Source organism: Anthonomus grandis, chromosome 14 (genome assembly GCF_022605725.1).
Source record: "Anthonomus grandis grandis chromosome 14, icAntGran1.3, whole genome shotgun sequence".
NCBI classification, from domain to species: Eukaryota; Metazoa; Arthropoda; class Insecta; order Coleoptera; family Curculionidae; genus Anthonomus; species Anthonomus grandis.
In genome coordinates, this window is record NC_065559.1 from 11,564,619 (window position 1) to 11,586,599 (window position 21,981).

At 32.0% G+C, this 21,981-nt stretch overlaps 1 protein-coding gene and 1 long non-coding RNA gene across 2 annotated transcripts in view; one reads left to right on the forward strand and one right to left on the reverse strand.

The window, feature by feature from the left end:
* LOC126744589 (transketolase-like protein 2) overlaps positions 1 to 17,664 on the forward strand; it is a 41,822-nt gene extending 24,158 nt beyond the window's left edge. Inside the window, exon 6 of the mRNA XM_050452089.1 lies at positions 17,176 to 17,664. Coding sequence (XP_050308046.1) covers positions 17,176 to 17,580 — 405 coding nt within the window. The 3' untranslated portion in view covers positions 17,581 to 17,664. The remainder of the gene's footprint in view (positions 1 to 17,175) is intronic.
* Positions 2,500 to 5,308, reverse strand: LOC126744595 (uncharacterized). Its single transcript, XR_007663239.1, has 2 exons — positions 5,070 to 5,308; positions 2,500 to 2,706 (listed from the first exon to the last, which is right to left on the reverse strand). It is a non-coding gene; the product is annotated as an uncharacterized LOC126744595 (long non-coding RNA).
* Positions 17,665 to 21,981: the final 4,317 nt, after the last annotated feature.

Consider the following 21,981-nt stretch of genomic DNA (forward strand, 5'->3'; position numbering starts at 1 on the left):
ATGTTTATAATTTGAGTAGACATTTGTTTTGTTGCATTCCATGGCGTGCTTTCTAATAATTATTTTTTTCGTTATATATCCATAGTGAATATATAACATAAAATAGGTCTGATTTTTGATATAAGCATTATTAATACTTACCTTTTAGTGATATTAGGTAATATTTTCAAAAATGGTAAATTTTGTTTTCAAAAGTAGTAAATTTTAAAAAATTCCAAAATAATTAGTATAAAAAAATTAAAGTTTAAGGGTATAAAATATTCTTTGGCCTATATTTTAAGTTAGGAACAAGATATCGAGTTGCGGTTTTTGCAAGATTATTTAGACATCATTTAGCTATTTTTCTATGAAAAAAAAAATCATATCAACGCATTTAAGTTTTTTGAGAAAATTAGTCATTTGTGTCAGAAAGCCGAAAAAAGCTCTCTAGCGGCGAGATGTAAAACTAAAAAAACATGAAATATAATAATATTCGTAGCTTAATAATAGCTCTTTTCAACTAGCCCAAGTTTGATAAAATCGGCTAAGGCGTTTTTAGTATACAGGGTGTGTTTTAAGCCAACTTTTGAACAAAAGTTGACTAAAAAACTAAAAAAACATGAAATATAATAATATTCGTAGCTTAATAATAGCTCTTTTCAACTAGCCCAAGTTTGATAAAATCGGCTAAGGCGTTTTTAGTATACAGGGTGTGTTTTAAGCCAACTTTTGAACACCCCCCACCACTTTATTTTTAGAGATACAGCAAAAGTATTCAAATAAAAAAGGTTCGGATTAGTCTCTATTTTAATAATCATCTATTTTTTTGTTAGGTTAATTCAGCAAAATTTACAAAAAAATCAGTTTTCTAGATTCAAGATTGCAGTTGCGCCCCCTAGCGGCCATTTTAGAAACTTGAAAATATTTTCCAGGTCATTCTCTTGGCCATTTTAGTAATAAATTTTTTTATCGCAAGCTTCTACGATGAATAGTTTCCTAGATACAGTACCTCGCATTCTTATTTGGCCACCCTGTACAAAATGGTTTTCCAAAAAGCGTAAATATCCTACTCCAGTAAGACGCTCATCTAATGCAAAAGGACCAAACAACTGGTCGTTCAGCATTTCACACATCACGTTAACACTGAATCGATGTTGAAAGATTCGTTCAAACGTGGCATGAGGATTTTCATCTGACCACCGATGTTCATTGTGTCGGTTATTAATTCCATTGAGGGTAAAATGAGCTTCATCGCTAAATAAAATGTATTTATGTAGGCCTCGATTTTATTGGATCCATTCGCAAAATTGAACCCTTAAGCCATAATCACCCTCTTAAAGATGTTGAACCGGTTGGAATATGGAAAGGCTTAAAACCGTTTTTCCCCTAAGTGTCTTCCAAACATCCACATGTAATGCTAATCGAAGTTCTTTTGTAATCCGCCTCGTACTAACACCCGGGTTCTCTTCAGCCATATCCAGAACCTTTTTCCACATTTAGTCCCGCCTCTCGTTTAGAATTAATTCTTACGCTCGGAAACATTCCTGTTTCCTGAGCATTTGCAAAAACTGTCTAAAAAACTTTTCTATTTGGAATTCTTCGATTTGGAAAACGGCGTCGGTATTCATCAACAGCACGTAATGCGCTTCCATTACAGAAACCATACACGAATATCATGTCAGCATACTCCCTATGGGTGAATATGTGCATTACGTAATGTAAACTTTGCTTTTTTCAATTGAAACGCTCAGAATCAATCAAACTGCTAACCATGCTTGTCAAAACTACCAGTCAATTAAAATAGGTATTAACAAACAATGAATGATGACATACTTGCAACGTGAGTTAGAAATACAGAGAACGTATTTATTTCAAAAATTTACAAAAAAAATCTTAGAGCGGATTATTTCAGAAACGGTTAAGAATCGAATAAAAACATATGGGTTAATTTATCTTATTTTGACCTTCTAAATATGTTCCCAAAATATTTTCCCTTCCTCCCGAAACACCCTGTATAACTCTATACCAGATAATTTTAAAGTATTTAATATTAATAAATTTGAATTCAAAACGCGACAATTACTTAAAAAAGCTTAAAGAATAGGGTGATGATCCGTATTCATTCGGGAGTGGGAGGCTCGCCTCTTTGAAGTTGTGACCGCTTTTATTATTATTTGGCAGCGCTGAGTACCTAGAATTTGTGTAATTCCTATCAAGCACGAATAATACTTTTCAAATTCTTCTTGTTTATGTGTAGATTGATATGATTAACTAAGAATAGCATGACGCTAGAATTGTCAATGCTGTAATAATATATTTTTTTTTATTCTCAAGATATGTAACTATAAAAATAGTGTAGTATTATTATTAATCTTTCTAAAGCATCAAACTTGTCAACTTTGCTCTAAATCTGAGTTTTAAACCTAATTTGATGCCTATAACTATTGCCAAGATAAAATACTCTACCTTTAAAAGAGTCCGAGTAGTATCCAACAAGCCTGTGCAATTTAAAAGAAATCATTTAAAAAATCAATATCTTTATTAAAAATGTAAATAAGACATACAGTTACATAATCAAAAAAATCCTTATTTGAAACTAAATCGAAGCGTAAGTTTTAGGGTCCGGGATGCAATCCTTATTTTTCCTAATATAACCTTTTTTGCAGACGCATGTCAGAGTGAAAGGATGGCCTGGTAAAATACTTTGGTCCTCGCTTGCATAGCATCCTAAAAAAATAGAAATCAATATGCAATAATAATTAATAGAGAATATTATTTAAAAAAAAAAGTTACGTTTAACCGTTAATTAACATAATGTTATTATTCATAATATAGAATGGTATAGTATAAGTAGTTATCTTACCACGTTTCTGTGACACATGCCATCCGCATCTGAAGAAGACACAATATGTCGTCGACAGAAGTGCCCTTTAGCCGAAGAAGTGATGACGTAACGCTGAAGAAGTAGTAAGAAGAAGAAGAAGAAGTTATGACTAATTGCCAAAGAAGTAATTATCTAAAGAAGTCATCAGCGTGTCTCATCAATTTCTTCAGATGTGGATGGCGTTCCGTAGCCGAAGAAGTTATGACGCAACGCCGAAGAAGTAATTAGCATAGGGTGTGGTTTGTGTCATCAACTTCTTCAGATGTGGATGGCATGTGTCACAGAAACGTGGTAAGATAACTACTAGTATAGTGCAGGTATAGTAGTAGAGTAATAGAATTATATAGTGTTCCCTTTAAAATGGTGAAAAATGCTAGAGTATATACAGGAGCCACAAAAGAAGTAGTTTGAAATAGGACATCTATAGTCGGAAGTGCGTCCGTTCCAAAATACAGGGTGTTTTTTTTCCTCTATATTAAAAACGCTTAAAGCGATTTGAATGAAATATTTAGGTTTGAAATGATAGGTGGTGAGGCACTTTTTGAGAAATTGCAGGTGATTGGACCTGTCCCGGGATGGATTTGCAGCACATATATGTTAACTTTTTTATTAAAAACAAAAACGCCAATTTTTTTTTTATTTCGAATTATTTTGTTTATTTTCAATAAAACACATCCCCTGCATTTTTGCGCTCCGACGCACCGTTTTCGTGCAAAAAAAATAAAATGCATACAAAGATCCTTCAAAACTTTTTTGTCACAACGAAAAGTTTAATATCATTACAATAAAAAATAAATAATTTAACTAAACAATAAGCAATTTAAACTAAAAAAAAAATAACTTAAAAAGAACAATTAGAGTAATAAAAAATCAATAAAAAAAAATTAAACAATAACCAATCCAAATGCTCATCCAAGAAATGAAAAGAATGAAGATCAATATAATGCAAATAAGCGCGATTGGATGACCAGGAGTAGGAAGTATTGATAAAGAAGAAGATACAGTATTTTATTCAGGAATATTATATAGGCATCTGCAATATGGAGTTGGAATAATAGTTGCAAAATATATTAGCCGACGTATGTCTAATTTTATCCCAACAGAGCAATGCTACTTCAATTAAAAGCCCATCCTGCAAATCTGACATTGTCCAAATACAATAACGATGAACAATAGTCCACGCTGCAGACAAAGAAGAAGAGGAAGTCGAAAACCTCTGCCAAAGTATATAAGATTTAATACAACGACTCCCAAAGCACGAAAAATGCCGCAATGGGCGATTTTATTGCCAAATTGGTAGTGGGACTAAAAACAGCTTTCGTTAGACCGTATTAAACTATTAAAAATTTCCAAAAAATTTTTAACAGTTTTTTTAATTTTGCTTTAAAATGGCGACGAAACGCTATTCAAAATAAATCAAATAAAATTAAATAGAAAGAGGGATCATGCGATACATCGTTTGAAAGCTCCCACTGAATGCTTTATGATCCTAAAATACTTACTTCTCACCATAGCAAAATGGCAGCCTTTCAAAATCTTATTTTTCGCATTTTTATTTATTTTTAATTTCTTTACTACACCTGTTCAGGTGTGATTTGTTTGTAGGTCTGTTGTTGTTTGTAGAGTCTTTGATTTTTTTTTGTTTTTTATTTACATTGACAAAAAATACAAACTCTACAAACTACAACTTTTTTATAATAAATATATATTATGTTTCTATATTCTCTTTGATTAAAACGTACCTTTGATTATTTTAAAATGTGAAAAAAAAATCATTAATATTATTAATATTTCTATACTGCAATATTTTTATCAGCTAATGGAACAAGTTAGAAGGGTGAAGTTACACGTTTTTTTTTCTTTTTCCTGTTATCGCTTGTCCCTGAAGACTAATTATCGGCAAATAAGCGTAAACACATATTACCTAGTCTTATGACAAACACATATTAGTCAATTTTATTATTCATATTTTTTTAATTAGCTGACGGAATAATTCGAGTAACCTATTTTTTCCTTTTAAAAAAACGTCGATTAAGTAGTTAATGTAATGTAAAGGTTAATTAAATTGATTACTATCATATGTACCAAGTATATATGAAAATATCTTGTGACCTATTGGTCAGAAGATATTCTGATTCTTTATATTTATTTAATAACGTATAATTTAACTTAATTTCGTGAATATTATATTTAGCTTTAAACTTACCTATTTTCGAAGGAAGGCGATGTTCAGGTGCATAAGGCCAAAGATAATCACAAACTACACTAGAATAAGCCAAATGTAACAGCAAGATTAAACATAAGTTTAAACGTATTTCGTGCATTTTAGTATGAAGGAAAGTATAGACTAACAAATACCATTTCATACATTGACTCTTATTTTTATAATAAATAATGCAAATCGTGTTGCCTGCAATTGTATTCAGTTTAATTTTATTATATACGTGCCTAGACTTAAAATGACTAATTCGTTTTATTTTTAATGGATAAATAAGTTAATTATTCCTTAATTTTAAAAGTAATTAGCAAGACTGTTTTTTTATTACATCAATCAATAGACGTCAGTAGGTAGTATATAGTATATTAGGGTGAACTAGTTATAAATATATCCAAATTAGGCAAAGCATCATTAATAATACATGGTAATAATGGTAAAATAATCAACAATTAAATTTTCAAGATATGTTAAGTAATTAGGCCTGTAAACAGTTAGAAATTCAATTAAACTATTTTTATCAGAAGTGCATATTGTCAAAAAAGGCAAACAGAGTTCTACTTCTTCTATTCTGGTTTTCACTTAGAATTTCTCGTCACTTATTTTCCTATTGCTTAGTGTTCATATCGCTATAAGTAACTGTTCAGATTATTTTTAACATAAAAAATAGTATGGATGTACATATGATTTGTAAAATTTAAGAGTGTAAGGGATGGTATGTCTGTAATTAAATCCAATCCAACTCAGCACTCCTTTAACGCAACATTTTTTTTTATAGACGGCAATATGTTTACGCACACACATTATCATGTTTGGCAATAGTCGAGACTCCTTTATCTATACAACCGGTAGTATACCAGTGATAACTTCCAATCTATCCAATCCAATCCGATTCGATCGGATCCGATATAATGTACTTGTATCAAAAGTCGACAGCGAAATAAAATTTCAGACAAAATAGACCCTCTTTCCTACAACTTTTATGTCCTAAAATAATATCTAAGGAATTAAAAAAGTCACAATTTGGCAATGCTGTGCGTATTTGTTTACATTTCAAAGGTAGACAGTCAGGTGAAGGTTTTGTAAATTGGGATTAAGAACAATAAGAGTTATAAAGTAATAAAAGTTATCGACAAGTTCGACAATCGCATGCTGTATTATATCCAGAACGTAGAATATCGTATCATACAATATTTTTCCATATCGTCTTCAACAGTTTTTGGATAAAAATGGCACCAAACTTAAAAAAGAAACGGCTTGCTGCAAGTGCTCTCGAGAAGTACAAACTGAACTAGACGAAGTTCTCAGTTTCTTAAATTTTCTTTTTTCGAGTTCTTTTTTTCTTAATGATTTGTTTGCACTTTAACTTACTCCTATCAAACTTGTTAAAAACTAGTTGACTATTAAGAGAAAATTAAGATTAGGACTAAAATTTTTTCAAGCTATCGTGTGAATAGAAGATATAGAAATCCATCTTTTTTCTTCTAGTTCCTGAATTTCTTTACCTATGTATGCTAGAATGAGTTGGTAATTGGACAGCTTTCATAAAAACTTTAGGAGCTAAATATGTCACATAGAATGATCATACGACTTCATAAGATGGGCTTTGTAGCAAACGTATTTTTACAGATTGACAGATTTTTTAAAATACATAATTTTGCTCATTCAACAAATAATGAGTTAATTGCAGAGTCACTAGACACAGCTGTTCAAAAAATTTCCAACACATTAAATGTAAGCAACTTTACTCTATTTAAAACTCTCAAAGAACATCAATCCTATCTCTTTCATATACAACGCATGCAAACTCTACCACCCAGAGACTTTTTTCAGTGCTTATTTTTTTGCGAATGGATTTTTCCTAAAATCGTTCCTTCTAAGCAAGTACTAATTTCTTAAATGGCGTTTTATTTCTATACGAAATTTCCATATCCACATGGAATGTTTAAAGATTATTTTCAGCATAAGTTTTCTATAAATGTAGGGCTTGGGGCCATTGATGATTGAACGATTACATGCGGTCCATATTTTCTACCACAATGAGTAATAGAGGAATCTTAGTTCCCTCAGGCAGATTTACTTATTCTTTTTGATGAAATTCCTTTACAGCAAAGACCACATTTCAAGCTTAAGAAGATAATTTTTTTTTCCATCAAAATGTTTATCGTTTTATTTCGTTGATGGTGTTACTAAGGGAAGTAAGACTTCTTAAGAAATCCAATATCTAATATATTAAATAATCAATTTTTTCTACCTTATATTACACTCATACTCGAACTCTGTTTAATACCCAAATTAATAATAAATATTATTACCATAATACTTACTCAAATCACAAAAAAGTTTTACCATTAATCAAAATTCTTTATTTTACTAATAAAACTTACTGTCTACATACTGTCAATACAAGTCTGCCTTTGGTATCTATCTACATATAAGAATTAGGTTTTTGAAGTTTTTACTTATTATTTACAGTTTATGACTTACTTTAATTTTTTTTTGCAAGAGGGAATTAAAATAATTTTAAATTTCTTTAGAAATGACGATGATCTTAGAGCGACTACATTGGTTTAATGAATTCAAAGCAAAATTATCACCTAGATACATACTAGACTTAGTAGCCAATTTTCCCGAAACATGATCAGTTGCAAATAAGTTTAGAAATGAGAGAAATTCAGTGGCATATGAAGCTGTAGCAGTTGTAGTTTTGAGCGATATCACAATCGATCCAACACTTAGCAAAAGAAAAGATTTTCTTGGTAGATTAGGTTAGGTCTGTTGTGAGTGGGGCACCTCGTGTCTCTCCACTGCGACCCTAGATCTATTATGGCCGACTCCTAGGTGTCTATACTTCCCCAATCAAGTTTGCCCTCTTTAAGAGTTCGATAATTTGACTGGCAGAAGTATTCTTAATGTCTTCCGTCTTAGGTAAGGCATTTCCGAAGATGGTTTGCCTGATTCTCTTTAGTGCCGGACATCTGCATAGGATGTGCTCTACACTCTCGTCTACCTCTATGTCAATCAATCCTATTTATGTGATGACGCAGTCTGCAGTGGTCGGTATACATTCCCATTAAGGCTTCTAGGTGCTTCCTGTTGAGTTTCTTTATAGTATTTCTTACCTTCCTTGTTACGTTCAGTATGAAAGCCTTCGCATGGTTGTGTCCTGGTGATCCTTCCCAGTAGCGCTTTGCTTTATTGTGCACCAGCTTTGAGATTGTGTGTTTTAATGTATTGTGGGAAATGCTAAATGCTGGTTCTGGATCTATGGTTGGATTCTGCTCCTTTTTTTGGCTAGCTTGTCAGCCGTCTCTTTCCTGTAATCCCAGCATGTCCCGGAATCCATGTTAGGGTAATTTTGTTCCGTTCTCCAAGCAGTATAAGCTCGTTTTTACAGCTCTATATGGCTCTAGATATGCTGGTAGGGGATTCTAGCACTTTTAGAGCCGCCTGAGTGTCACTGTAAATTTTGACGGTTCTGTTTTCAAGTTGCATTTGGTTAAACATTCTCGCATTTCAATAAAAAAAACTCGATTTCAATGTCATGTACTTCCGCCTGAAAAATTGATGGGTGTTTCCGAAGGCGGATAGATCTTTCTGTCTGTCTAACTAGGATGTCCGCTTTCTCTAGTTTTTGATCCATGAGTTTTTGATCCCAGTCCGCTCGGTCTGGTATGTTGACGGAGTACGAACTCGTGTTTCGTATTTTTCTTGGCATTAGGCCTGATAGCATACCAAATCTGCTGTGATTGCACATCTTCTCAACCAGTTCAGTTGATTCCATCCAGACTTTGTTTGCCGAGATACCATTTATGACATGGGGCAGCTTGTATGTAGTTCTTATGGATTCCCCAAGTAGTACTTCCATGACGGCTGTCGGGGTGGTTCTGATTGCCCCCGTGATGGGCAAGCAGGCCTGCCTTTGAAGGTTGTTAAGTTTTGTTTTAGCCAGTTGGTGTGTTGCTTTGCTCCACCACACCACAGAGCCGTAGGATATCGTCGGTCTGATGACCTGTGTTTATAACCACTGCATCTGTTTTGGGTTCATTCCCCAGGTTTCGCCGCATATCCTGCGATAGTGGCATAGGGACATTTTTGCTTTTTTGATTGTTTTGTCAAGATGCGAGTTCCAAGTAAGCATCTTATCTTAGGTTACCCCAAGATATTTCGCCTTCGTTGCAAATTAGAAGGTTTCACCTCTTAGGATTGGCGGTTTGAGTTCGCGCATATTCCCTTTTCTGGTGAATAGCACTATTATCATTTTATGCGGATTAATGGATAATTCCTCCCTCTCGCTCTATTTTAGGATGATGTTGAGCACTTATTGTAGTGCTGTTGAGATTGATTTCTCATTTTTTCCTTTTAACAGGATCGTTTGCTCTGTAAGGTGGTCGTTATTCTTCTGTCACTTTGATCTAGTTGCTCTTCTTGCTGCTGTCGATTCATAGAGTGAACATGGCAGTGAAGGCATATTAAGTTAAAAAATTGTTTAAAATTATCTATTTGTTTGATCAATACACAATCTTGCTTGGATTAGCCAATCCAAGACTCTTTACAAGCTTCGAAAATAAAATTCTAGTGTCCACAAAATACATCACAAGAATTTTTAATGAGCTCTTAAAGTTCTTCCGAAGTACTTACTGCTCCATCATGATATATCAACTCTTTCAAATAGATTAAGAGAAAAAAATCGCAAGGCGAAAAAAATAAGAGGGACATGAATTGAGTCCACTGCGCTCTATATTCTCATGAACATGTGGTGGAGCTCGCTCATGTAGGAACCACTAGCAGATTGTGTCGAAGAAAATCTATGTAAATTTCACCGGTCAGTCGAGGTGGAAAAAAGTAAGGTCCAAAAAGCATGTCATTTGCCCTTCTTATATGCTTAAACATAGACTCTCGTTTTGGAGGTATATATGGCTATTGGTAAAATTAGTGCTCTTACCAGTCTTAATTTTGTGCCTATTGTTATATTTAAACTTTTCTAAATTGTTACTAGTTTCATCATAGCTGTTGTAGCTTCGTTTGTTATGAGGGACCCCAGATGTATGAAACTATTTACTACTTCGATGCCTTCAATTTTTTTAATGTGTTGAAGATGGTTCTTTACTATATCGGTTATCGTGAATTTTGTCTTACTTCTATTAAACTTTAACCTAAACTCTTTGCTTTCCTTCTTCAAACTTCTCATTATTTTTTCCATCATCGCTGTGAATCAAGACACAGGAGTACGGTTACTGACCTTAATCTAATATTTCTCCCATCCATTCGTCTAGTACCTTTCGCATAATCTGCTCGCTGTAGAAGCTGAATAAAGTTGAGAGGATTAGATAAGAGAAATGATGAAGCACTGTCTAACATCGGCGTCTATTCTGAAAATATCGAAATGTGGATTGTTTAATTTAGCTATGCAGTAATTATTTCCATGTAGACGTCTCAGCAGCTAAATTAAATGGTGGAGTCTCCCCATCTCTGCTAGTATTGGCCTTAAATGCTGTTATTTTACTTTATTAAGGGCGATTGTTTAATCCATAATACGTGGGGCACATAAACATAGGGGCATTAAATTCACGAGTTTTTCGATTAGCTGTTTGACATTAGGGATGTGTTCTGTTATACCTTTTCTACGGACAAATCCCGCCTGTTCTTCTGATATATGGGTTCCTAGAAAAGCATTCAGGCTTTCGTGTAATACATAAGGTTATACTTCACCTTACTTACGCGTGATATTAATGCTATATTTCTGTAGTAGCAATTTAGTTCCTTGCTTTTATATAAGGATGAAAGTGGACATTTTCCAGTTGTCAAACCACTCTCCAATATAACATTTACTCCAACCTATCCTATCTCTTTTAAAACTTCTGCTGTGATCTAGTCTGCGTTAGGAGATTTTTCTACCTCTGATTTTAGAATGTTGAGATCTCTCTCTGCAGTGGACTTGTCGTGATCTATATTCTGAGGATCACCTTCATAGAGTTTGGGAAAAATTTCCTCCAAACCTCCGTAATCCCTTTCACATCATTTATAATATGCTAATTCTCATTTATTATGTTTGTCTAAGTAGTGTAAATTGTCTGGCTAGATATCAGACTTCGTTATAAAGCTCATGACATTTATAACGCTTTGCATGCCTTTTTAGTTCTTCGCATTCTTGAATTATATATTTACTTTTGTCCTCAATTATTCGATTATTTTTGCTGTCGTTCTGGTGCATGATAGATTTAATTCTCTCTTCAAAAAGTTGCAGCATTCTATCATAAAGTGCCTTTTCTTTCTTTGCAAGGATCTTTTTTTTATTCTTGTTCTTTCTACGGAGGTTTCTATGCCATTTTTGAATGCTTTCCACTTTCTTCTGGTATCTCTACAATGCCAGTTTCTTTTAATATGACTCTAAATATTTCAGGATTCTAAATCTCTACTCTTTTGTGGATCTCGTGCGGCTTGATTCTTTATAGTTTCAATGTGAAGCAAGTCCATAACAATATTGCCATATTTTTTCCGGAGTTAAGTCTATTAGATGTTCTTCTCGGCGCTTTTAGTACCTAACTCATATTTACCTATATTTTTTATATATTATCCTTTCTTTTATCTCCTAGCTTAGAGTTAAAATCATCCATGATTATGAGTGGTTCTTTAGGTGGAATATTTTTTATCGCATTTTCTGCAGAGGAGTCTTTCGGTTGATATGTCTGAAGCTCACATGTAAACTTGAAGAATGTGTATTTTGTTTGGAAATGCAACTAAGAATATTTTAATTAGGCTATTGTTTGTCGGTTGGTAATCATAGATATACTGTGAAGATTTTTTTTTATCATATGACTTCATTTCTTACTGTGTTCGGAAGTGTCCTTTCCAATGGGCCTCCGAAAGTCCTCATATTTTTACATGCTCTTTTATACATTCTCGTTCTACTATATGTAGTTTTCCTAGTTGCAATAATTCTTGGCATTCCTGATTGCTATTCCTATTGCTTTCCTTGAACTAGAAACCTATTTCTCTTCGCTTATTAACACGTCTTACTTACTCCGTCCCAATTTTTAAGAATAGTAAGCACCTCCTTTTTTTCTCGAAAATTAAAAATCGACGCGCAGAAGCTTGTTTTTTTTTACGAAATACTCCAGTAATCTGAGATAAAAAGTATACATAAAATAAAATAATAAGAAATATAAAATAATAGTTAAAAAACATGTGCGATAACGTGCAGATAAAAAATATTACAAGCCCAATTAAAAGTCGATTTTCAAATCTTAGTATTACTTTTATGTTTTTATAAATGGAATTTTTCCTTACTGATAAAAAAAATGGTTTACCTATGAACAGTCTTCTAAATAGTACACAGTATTGCAACTTTAAAAAATCAATTTTTTTCTTTTGATTTCAATTACGTCATCTTAGTGTGCAAAACAAATTTATTTAATAGTATTGATATTACATGATTACGTACCCTTTGGCGTACTTAATTATTTTCTTTCACTTTAATCACTTCGATTAATCCGGAGTGCCGTTGGTATTGGAGGATAGAAACCATATATTACATATACAATAAATAATAATAATAATAATAATAATAATAATAATAATAATAATAATAATAAGACGTTTATTAGTCACCAAGAAATTACAGCATTTAAGCACAAAGAATAAAACTAATAGGTAGGTGTATTAACTTTTACAAAATTTCAAATATTACAAAATTCCACTAAATATTGAGTATTTCATCATTTACCAATAACAAAAAAAATCGAAGAATTTGTAACAAAATAAAAAAGCTAATAATGCAAGGTGACCAACAGGCCATAATATGCAGATTTACAGAGATATCCCTTACACAAAAGGCTCCCTGAATTCTGTTGAGGCCAAAAAAAATAATAAAAAAAAATAATAATTTAAAAATGTAATAATAAATATTTTACTGAAAAAGAAAGAACATACTTAATGGGAGCATGGGAAGAGGATCAGGATATGAAAGAAAATATGAGGGGAAGGGAAGATGAGGAAAATTATATAACGATTTATGGCAACGTTCAAAGCCTTTCAGGAACAAAATCATGAACAATATTATACACAAAAACGTTAAAAAAATCACTCATACACATAATTAACCAAGGAGAAGCATCTTAATGTTAACTTTAAAAGTTTTTTCTGTCAATGTAAAATCATTTATTTTAAACCTATTTATATAGTGTGTAATCAAGTATGAAAACGACTTTTAAAATAATTCCTTATTGTGCGTCGGAATAGTAAGCAAATTCTTTCTTTTAATATTTAGGTTATGTACATCCGTTCGAAATCTAATCTTTCTAAGCAAATATGGTGGAGACTTCCACTTAAGTAATTTATAAAAAAACGTATGTAATACTCGTCGATTGAACATATTTAACCAGCCCGCATCCTTTAGCTTATGACAAATATGCTCCCCTCTCCTTACGCCAAATACAAGTCTTAGGCACGAATTCTGAAGTTTTTGTATCCGATAGGCATCTGAGCAGTCAAGACAAGGACCATAAATAGTGTCGCAGAAATTGAAAGGTGACAAAACCAATGCTTCACAAAGCATTTTTTTTAATATTAGTACTTAACTAATTCTTCTGGACGTAAATAGTTTTTAAAGCAGAGTATCCAATTTTAAGTTTAAGTGCAAAATGCTCCCTAAATTTTAGTTTATGATCTATTAGGAGCCCCAAATTATTGGCTGAATTTTAAAATTGTATAACATCGGTATTCATTTCAAGTCTAAAGTTATTTAAAATCTCAATCCGGTGAGCATCACTACAAAAAAGAATAGCTTTAGATTTGGCTGGATTAATTTTTAAAAGTAGATTTTGAGTTTCAGTAAAGATATTATTAAGATCTATGTTAATTTAACTGGGTTTAAATGAATAATAAATTTGAGTATCATCTGCATAGCAGTGATGTTTACATCTATTTAATTTTTTTGTTAATTGTTATGTGTATATTGTATATAGCAATGGACCCAAAATACTGCCTTGTGGTACACCAGAAATAACGTCAAGTGCCTCCGATATTTTTCCATTTAGTAGAACTCTTTGTTTGCGGTTTGAAAGAAAAGATGACATAAGTGTTAAGGCCGACTGAGAAAATCCTAGATAATGTAATAGAGATATAAGTATCTCATGATTCACCATGTCAAATGCTTTGGTAAAATCTAAGGGAATTAAAACAGTTGCCTGATCTTTATCCAAAGCCCGAAATATATCGTCTGTAACTTGAGACAACGCAGTGACACAGCTATAGCCCTTACGAAACCCAGACTGATATTCTGGGATGAGATTATTGCTATTTAAATAATCAAGAATTTGGCGCTCCATAATTTTTTCCAAAATTTTCGAAAGAACAGAAAGTATAGAAATAGAACGAAGATTGTTGAATTCTGTGGGATTTTTAATTTTAGGTAAGGGAATTATATTGGCCTCCTTCCACTTTTCCGGAAAATAGCTTTTCTCTAGACAACAATTTATAATGTGGGTAAGAGGGTTAATAATCACAGGACAGCAAAGCGTAACAATAGTAATATTTAAATTATCGGATCCAAATGCCTTGCTTTTTATAGTTTGAAGAATTTTTTCTACTAAATCCTGGTCTACTAAATTAAACATAGAATCGTATATATTAGGAAAAATTCTGTGCTCTTTAAAAAATTTTATAAATCGGTATTAGGCTTATTGTTATTATTGTTTATATTAGTAAAAAAACCATTAAGTTTTTCAACATCTTGTAATGATATAGGAAAGTGTACATTAGATTTTTTAGAATCATTGATTTTTTTCAACTCACTCCAAATTTCTCTATTACTACAAATGCCAAGTTTATAGTTTAAATATGCTTTTTTCTCTGCACGAATCGCAGACGTTGTAATATTTCTATACTGTTTATATGTATTCCAGTCCTCCCGATCCTTACTAGCTCTAAACTTATTTAGAGCCCTATTACGAAGCTTTTGCATAAACCTGATGTTGGGGGTTGTCCAGGGGCTATATGGTTTTTTTTTATAATTAACCCTCTTAATTGGCGCATGTATGTCTAGGATATTAAGTATCGACTGTGTGAAAAAATCAACCTTAGAGTCAATTTCAGGCATGATATACACACTATGCCATGGTATTAACTCCAGATCAGACTGAAAACGTAAATGTTCAATATTATGAAGGTTTCTATATGTAAAACTAAAGCGTTGTGGCCCAGAAATATTAAAATTAATTTAACAAAAAACCAACAAGTGATTTGACACCTCAACATCCCTAACACCACAAGCCTCCATGAGGTCAATATTAGAAAAAATCAAATCAATCAGGGACATAGAAGTATCAGACACTCTTGTCGGCTCTGATATGAATTGTTTTAAACCATAAACTTCAGTAATTTCAAACAATGAAATATTTACATTTGGATTAAGAACATTTATGTTAAAGTCGCCAAGAAGTATTATGTGCTCATAGGCAGCATAAAAATCAACCAGAATGTTATCCAGAGCGGAATAAAAAAGGTTTGGTTCACCTTTAGGTGGACGATAGATGTTTCCAACAAGAATTTTTTTGTCATTTATATTTAGCTCGATCCAAATTTATTCAAGAAAAGCTGCAGATTCTCTATGCATAATACGAAAGTTAAAAGTATTTTTGAGATACACAGCAACACCGCCATCTTTATTTAGCCTATCCTGACGAACGAGAATGTAACTATCCAAGTGAATAGTGTCATCAGAAACATGGGAGTGAGACCAAGTCTCCGAGACACCGATCACGTCATATTTATACTTTTTTATATGATCCTGAAAATTATTAAACCTGTTTGTAAGTGATCTAGTATTCCGATGCGCACATGAAAACATTTATGTATTAAATAATAAAGGAAAAAAATCAATTATAATTATAATTTTCACATTAAAAAAAAACAAAAAAAAGTAAGTAATTACTACAAAAAAAAGACTCTGCAATAAAGAAACTTAATATGCCATAGTGAAAAGGTATACGTGACGAAAAAGATAATATATGTATATATATATATATATATATATATATTATATTTAATATAACACGACGTTTCGGTTGGTAAGTATCTCCGACCGTTATCAAGTGTAAACTTACCAACCGAAACGTCGTGTTACATTAAATAAGTAAGACAATGCAAGTTTGGCAAGATGTTTTCTAGTGATTGTTTACCTAAATTAGCAGTTTCTTTTAGTGAAAATTTACCATTAGGTGTGTATTATCTAAGTATTACCTAGTAAACATGGTTCTGTCAAGTGCGGATGCGCGAGAAGTTAAGTCCATCATAAGTAGCGTATTTAACGAGAAATTTCTTGAAGAGGTAGCCACGAAAGTATTTGAAATACTCAAAAAAATGCTTGAAAGCTGCCAGCGAGAACAAGAAAAAAGAATCTAAATAATAAAGAAATAATTTGGTAAGTATCTCCGACCGTTATCAAGTGTAAACTTACCAACCGAAACGTCGTGTTACATTAAATAAATAAGACAATGCAAGTTCGACAAGATGTTTTCACTGTACCATTGTCTACCACCTTCAACCAACAATCACTAGGACACACACTCCGATGTTAGAGCTCACCCCCCAAACCACAAAGCCGCAATTAATTCTTCACTTAAATTACTTTATTATATAAAAATTATAGAGCGATATTAATCTGTTGTCTACTACAACATCGCCATCTTGAATCTCAAATAGGAGTAATGGATATGGATAGAAATATACCAGATATTCGGGGAATGCCGAACACTCATACACCCAACACAATTTCTAGTTCGCTCAATGCAGTCAAATTGAAAACACCTTTTCAGCTTTCACTAAGTGTAGGTCTTATTTAATTGATTAAAGCCAGTAATTAGTAGCATTTAATTGATTAAAGCCAGTCCTGATCCTGAATGACATTGTACAATTGCAAAATTTCTTTAAACATTGATTTTTAGATTGTCTGATTTGCAAATAAAATGCAAATTTTTTAACAAATTTAATAAAAATACCAAAATGTAATTATTTTACTAATTATATTTCATTTTTGAAAAAACCTATTTCTTTGATGATGCTTATAATGAATTAATGACTTCAATTTTATTTCCAGGTTGGAAAATCAAATGTTCTCATGTCAACGACCAATGACAAAGTTCTCTTTATCGGCGGAGGAGTAACTCTAATGGAAGGTCTGAAAGCGGCTGAAGAACTGGCCACTCAAAAAATTGGAGTAAGAGTCCTCGATCTATTCACCATTAAGCCCATTGACCAAGAGGGAATCATCAAGAATGCCAAAGAGTGTGGCGGTCGTATTTTGGTTGTCGAAGACCATTATCCAGAAGGCGGCATCGGTGAGGCTGTACTAACTGCCGTCTCTGAAGAACGAGATATGTATGTGAAGAAAGTGGCAGTTCCAAGAGTTCCTAGATCGGGAACTCCCGCCCAGGTTTTGGACTATTATGGGCTTACTGCTAAACATATCGTCAATTATGTGCTAGAAGTTATCAAAAACTAATGTACTAGAGACTGATTCGGCAAAAATTTATGTATTTTTTTATACAAAATAAATATTAAAGGATCTTTCATATATATAAATTTACATTTATTTGTGTTATTAGTACATACACAAGTAATATAGAACCTTTTTTGATTAGACATAGGGAAAAGTCATACTAAATAACGGGTATAAGTAAGCCAATGTAGAATTTTTCGACATCCGTAATAAGAATTGATGAGATGAAAGGTAAGATGGATTTAAGTATGTATCTCAGCTAGTATATTATATAGCTTATTATTATTTGTTTAATATATTAAAGGAGATTGTTTTAATAAAATAGTATAATTTAGAGAGAAAGTATAGCAGGCTTAGGATCTTAAATAAAACTTATTTTGATCCAGAAGAAATACCTTATGAACTCGAAATTAAACGTTACATTTTATAATTTCACGACCAAATAAAAAAAAATAAAAAAATAAATATATAAACAAATTAAATTATTGAAAAAAAAACACTATATAGACAGGTAGTATCATTTTTTTATGACGTTATCTGAAATATATAAAGAATGATAGTTTCAAATATCCATAACTATTTGTGTTTAAAAAATTATTTTATTTTCACTGATGAAAAAAACTCCGTTAATTACATTCATGGCAATAAATTTGAAATAAAAATACTACGACAATTCATGGGATAAAAACAAAAACAACTTGTAGGCACATAGCGGTACCTATTTATATACTATGGAACTTGGTACCAATTGTACGAATTAGCTCAGGAATGTTCTTAATGAGATTCTTTAAAATAGAAAAATAACAAAGTTAGTTTTTATTATGTAATACGAGTTATGTACTAATATTGGTAGCTTAATGTCATGTTACTAATAACATTAAAACTACTGCAATGGGCATTGATAAAGTTAATATACTTACCATCCGACTATGCATGCCTTTTCTACTACCTTATATTGTCTATGTCATAAACTTCTGTCTTGAAAATTCTGTTTTTCCTTCAAATTGGAAAAAAGCAAAAGTTAGCCCTTTACCCAAGACGTTAAATCCTCTTACATTGAGCGATCTGAGGCCAATAAGCATTCTTCCAACGCTATCAAAAATATTAGAAAAAGTAATGGAAATTCACCTTCAGAAATAAGTTAAAGGCAACTCAATTTTACCAGTGACACAATCAGGGTTTAGATCGAACCACAGCTGTTGTACGGCATTGGCCTCTATAACTGATGATATTTTATCAGCATTTGATTCTAATAAACTAACATTACTGGTAATGCTTGACCATAGCAAGGCCTTTGATACTCTTAACCATGATCTTTTAATAAATATTTTGTCATTTGTTGGTTTAGGGGAGGAGGCATGCGCGTTGATTGCTATTTATCTTAGAGATAAGTATTAAGCTGTTTCTTATAATGGGGTAGATTCTGGTTTTTTACAGATTTCTTCTGGCGTGCCCAAGGGGCTCCATCCTTGGGACAATCCTTTTTTCAATTTATGTATCAAACATGGCAAAAATATTCATATCATCTAAGCAGCACTATTATGCTGATGATACTCAAATATATCTCTTATTTAAACCAGTTGAAAGTTCCCAAGCAGGGGCTACCATTAATTATGACCTTGCTAATGTTTACGAGTTTTCTACAATTCTAAAATCATTGCTTACAATTAAATTCTATGAAATCAGCATTTATGCTTTGGAAGCAAGGGTAGCCATAAGAATTTTTTACAGTATTATAGGGACTTAATTCATATTAATAACGAGCCTATCAAACACGTCGAGCACTGCAAGAGCTTGGGTTTGATTCTGGATAGTGACCTGCGATTCACTCAGCACATAAATTCATGTATTCAAAAAGGATTTTTAAACCTTAAAAATATTTATCCACATCATTATGTTTTAAATAGAAAAACAAAAATTCTACTGTGTGATTCGCTGGTCCTATCACAGCTTAATCATTCCGATGCTGTGTATGGTCCATGCTTGAGAACTGCTGAAGAGAGTAAAATTCAGAAACTCCAAAATGTGTGCCTTAGATTAATATATGGCATAAGGAAGCGCAACCCCATAAAACACAAGCTTAAGGAAACCAGGTGGTTGACTATGCACAACGGAAGGATTTTTCACACATCTTCAATGTTTTTTAAAATAATTGATTTAAAATCTCCACCTTACTTATATAATAAAATAAAATTTCGCACAGATGTCCACAATATTAATACCCGGTATAAAGGAAGGCTAATACCTCCGCTTCACTCAACCGAAACTTATAAAAGATAATTTTCTTCTCAAATTTCAAAAATTATAAATAACTGTTTAAATTATAATTTTTGTTTTGTGATGTGTTTTGTTTGTGGGGTTGAATTTGATTCATTTTCCTTGTGTAAGCATATATGCTGTCAGATTTTCTTTTTTTTTTGCTGGTTGATGTACTTTTTATAATTTATAGCGTTTATATTATTCGTATTTTGAAACTTAGTATAGTATAGATAATTAGGTTAAATGGAAGAACAGGAATTTAGATATCTGAATCTTTGTGCGCTGAATCTCGCCTTTGAACTATTAACTTTGTAACTGTATTTTTTCCTAAATAAAAAGACATTTATTATTATTATTATTATTATTATTGTTATTATTATTATTATTATTATTATTATTATTATATATTTATAAAAAATTATGCTGTACGAAATTTTATCGTCTTCGTACAATTCTATGCTACTAAAATAATATGATACGACTTTGTTATTTACATGTTATATACACATTTGTTATACCACAATATTTAAAGTTCAATATAGACAGAACAGGTTATCCCAATCGATTAACATGAAAATTGGGCACTGCCTCAGATTGAGGAAAACTCCAGTAGCATTTTTCAGCTTTTCAAGCGTTCTACTGATCTAGCACTCTTCTGATCGTAATGCTCATAAGAAAGAAAGAAAGAAAGATAGAAAATGTGCTATATTACGTAAGACAACAAAATCTTGTGTACAAGCATCCTAAAAACTAAAAAATTCCAAATTCACTTTAAATTTCAAATTTCAAAGAAACAACATCTAAAACACTTTACCATAAAATTTACACACATTACCAAAAAAACTACAAAACAGATTGAGAAAAAAAAGCATCTTTTTGATAAATTTGATTAAAAAATAAGTAAAGCTGTCAATAAAACAGAATTTAGAGGAAGTAAATTAAATTATTTAATAGGAAATAAAACTAAAACACTAAAATGATGTCAGAGCACAGGTCAAAAGGCATCATTAAAAAAATCGTCAAGGCTATAATATGCCCTGGATAATAAAAGTGATTTTAATTTCTTTTTCAATTTCTTAACTTCTAAAATTTGTCTGATACATAGAGGAACATGGTTGTATTTTTTTTGCTAAGGTATATAAGTGAGTTCTTGGTGAGGGAGGATGTAGGGATTGGTAAGGGAAAATCGTTAACCTGGCGAGTCATATGACCACAAATTGTTAACTAATAACAATTTTGGACAAGGCAGTTAGAATAAGTTTGTGTAATACGAAAATTTAGTAAAATACTCACAATATTATTTTGCTGTTTTGGCCCTCTGTAAAGCATGCAATTAAGAGAAATATATTTAAGAAAAGGAACAATTAGTTTATTATTAAAGGTTAAAATTAGTAACCCGATTAAGAAATTCTTAAATAAACTTCCGGTACTGTTCATAAGTTTGCGAATGATTACATATGATACATTGGTCTAAAAAATAGAACCTATAAAGTGCTAGAGAACGAAGATTGCCAAATATTGGATTTTTCTTTTTGAAGGGAAGTTATAGGATAAATAGTCCAGACTTATGCCGTTTATAGGAGTATAAAAACATAAATAAAATTATACAGGACGGCTAAATCTGCTCACGGCGTGCCTTCACTGCCACGTGCGAACTACGCAAGTCAAATCGGCAAAGTGGAAAATATTTAATATTAAACGGCTTCGAAACCACCATGTTACCTGTCACATTATTGACAAATCTATGGACTTAGAGTGAAAACTGTCGACTTGTTCACCCTAGACTCTGTCTATAGCGAATAAATCTTTCGCCTTTTATTAAAGATGTTAGCCTCCCACCATCTTCTACCACGCGGGCGGAAACGCGAGTTTAAGCTAGAATAAAACTATAGTGCTAGAAAGTCTAAATATTTAATTTTTATTTTCAAAAGGAAACTGAATCATCAAAATCACCAAACGTTTAAATAAATCTAAAAATATTTTTTTACTTTAAAGGCCTTCATAGGGGATGTTATTAAAGATTGTTTTAATTACCAGAATTGTTTGACTTATGCCTCTACAGAAACTGGATCACCAATTTGATTAAAATAGTCGAGTTTAAGTCTTCATAAAGCCAATGGACCCTGCTAATAGCTGTGATAAAAT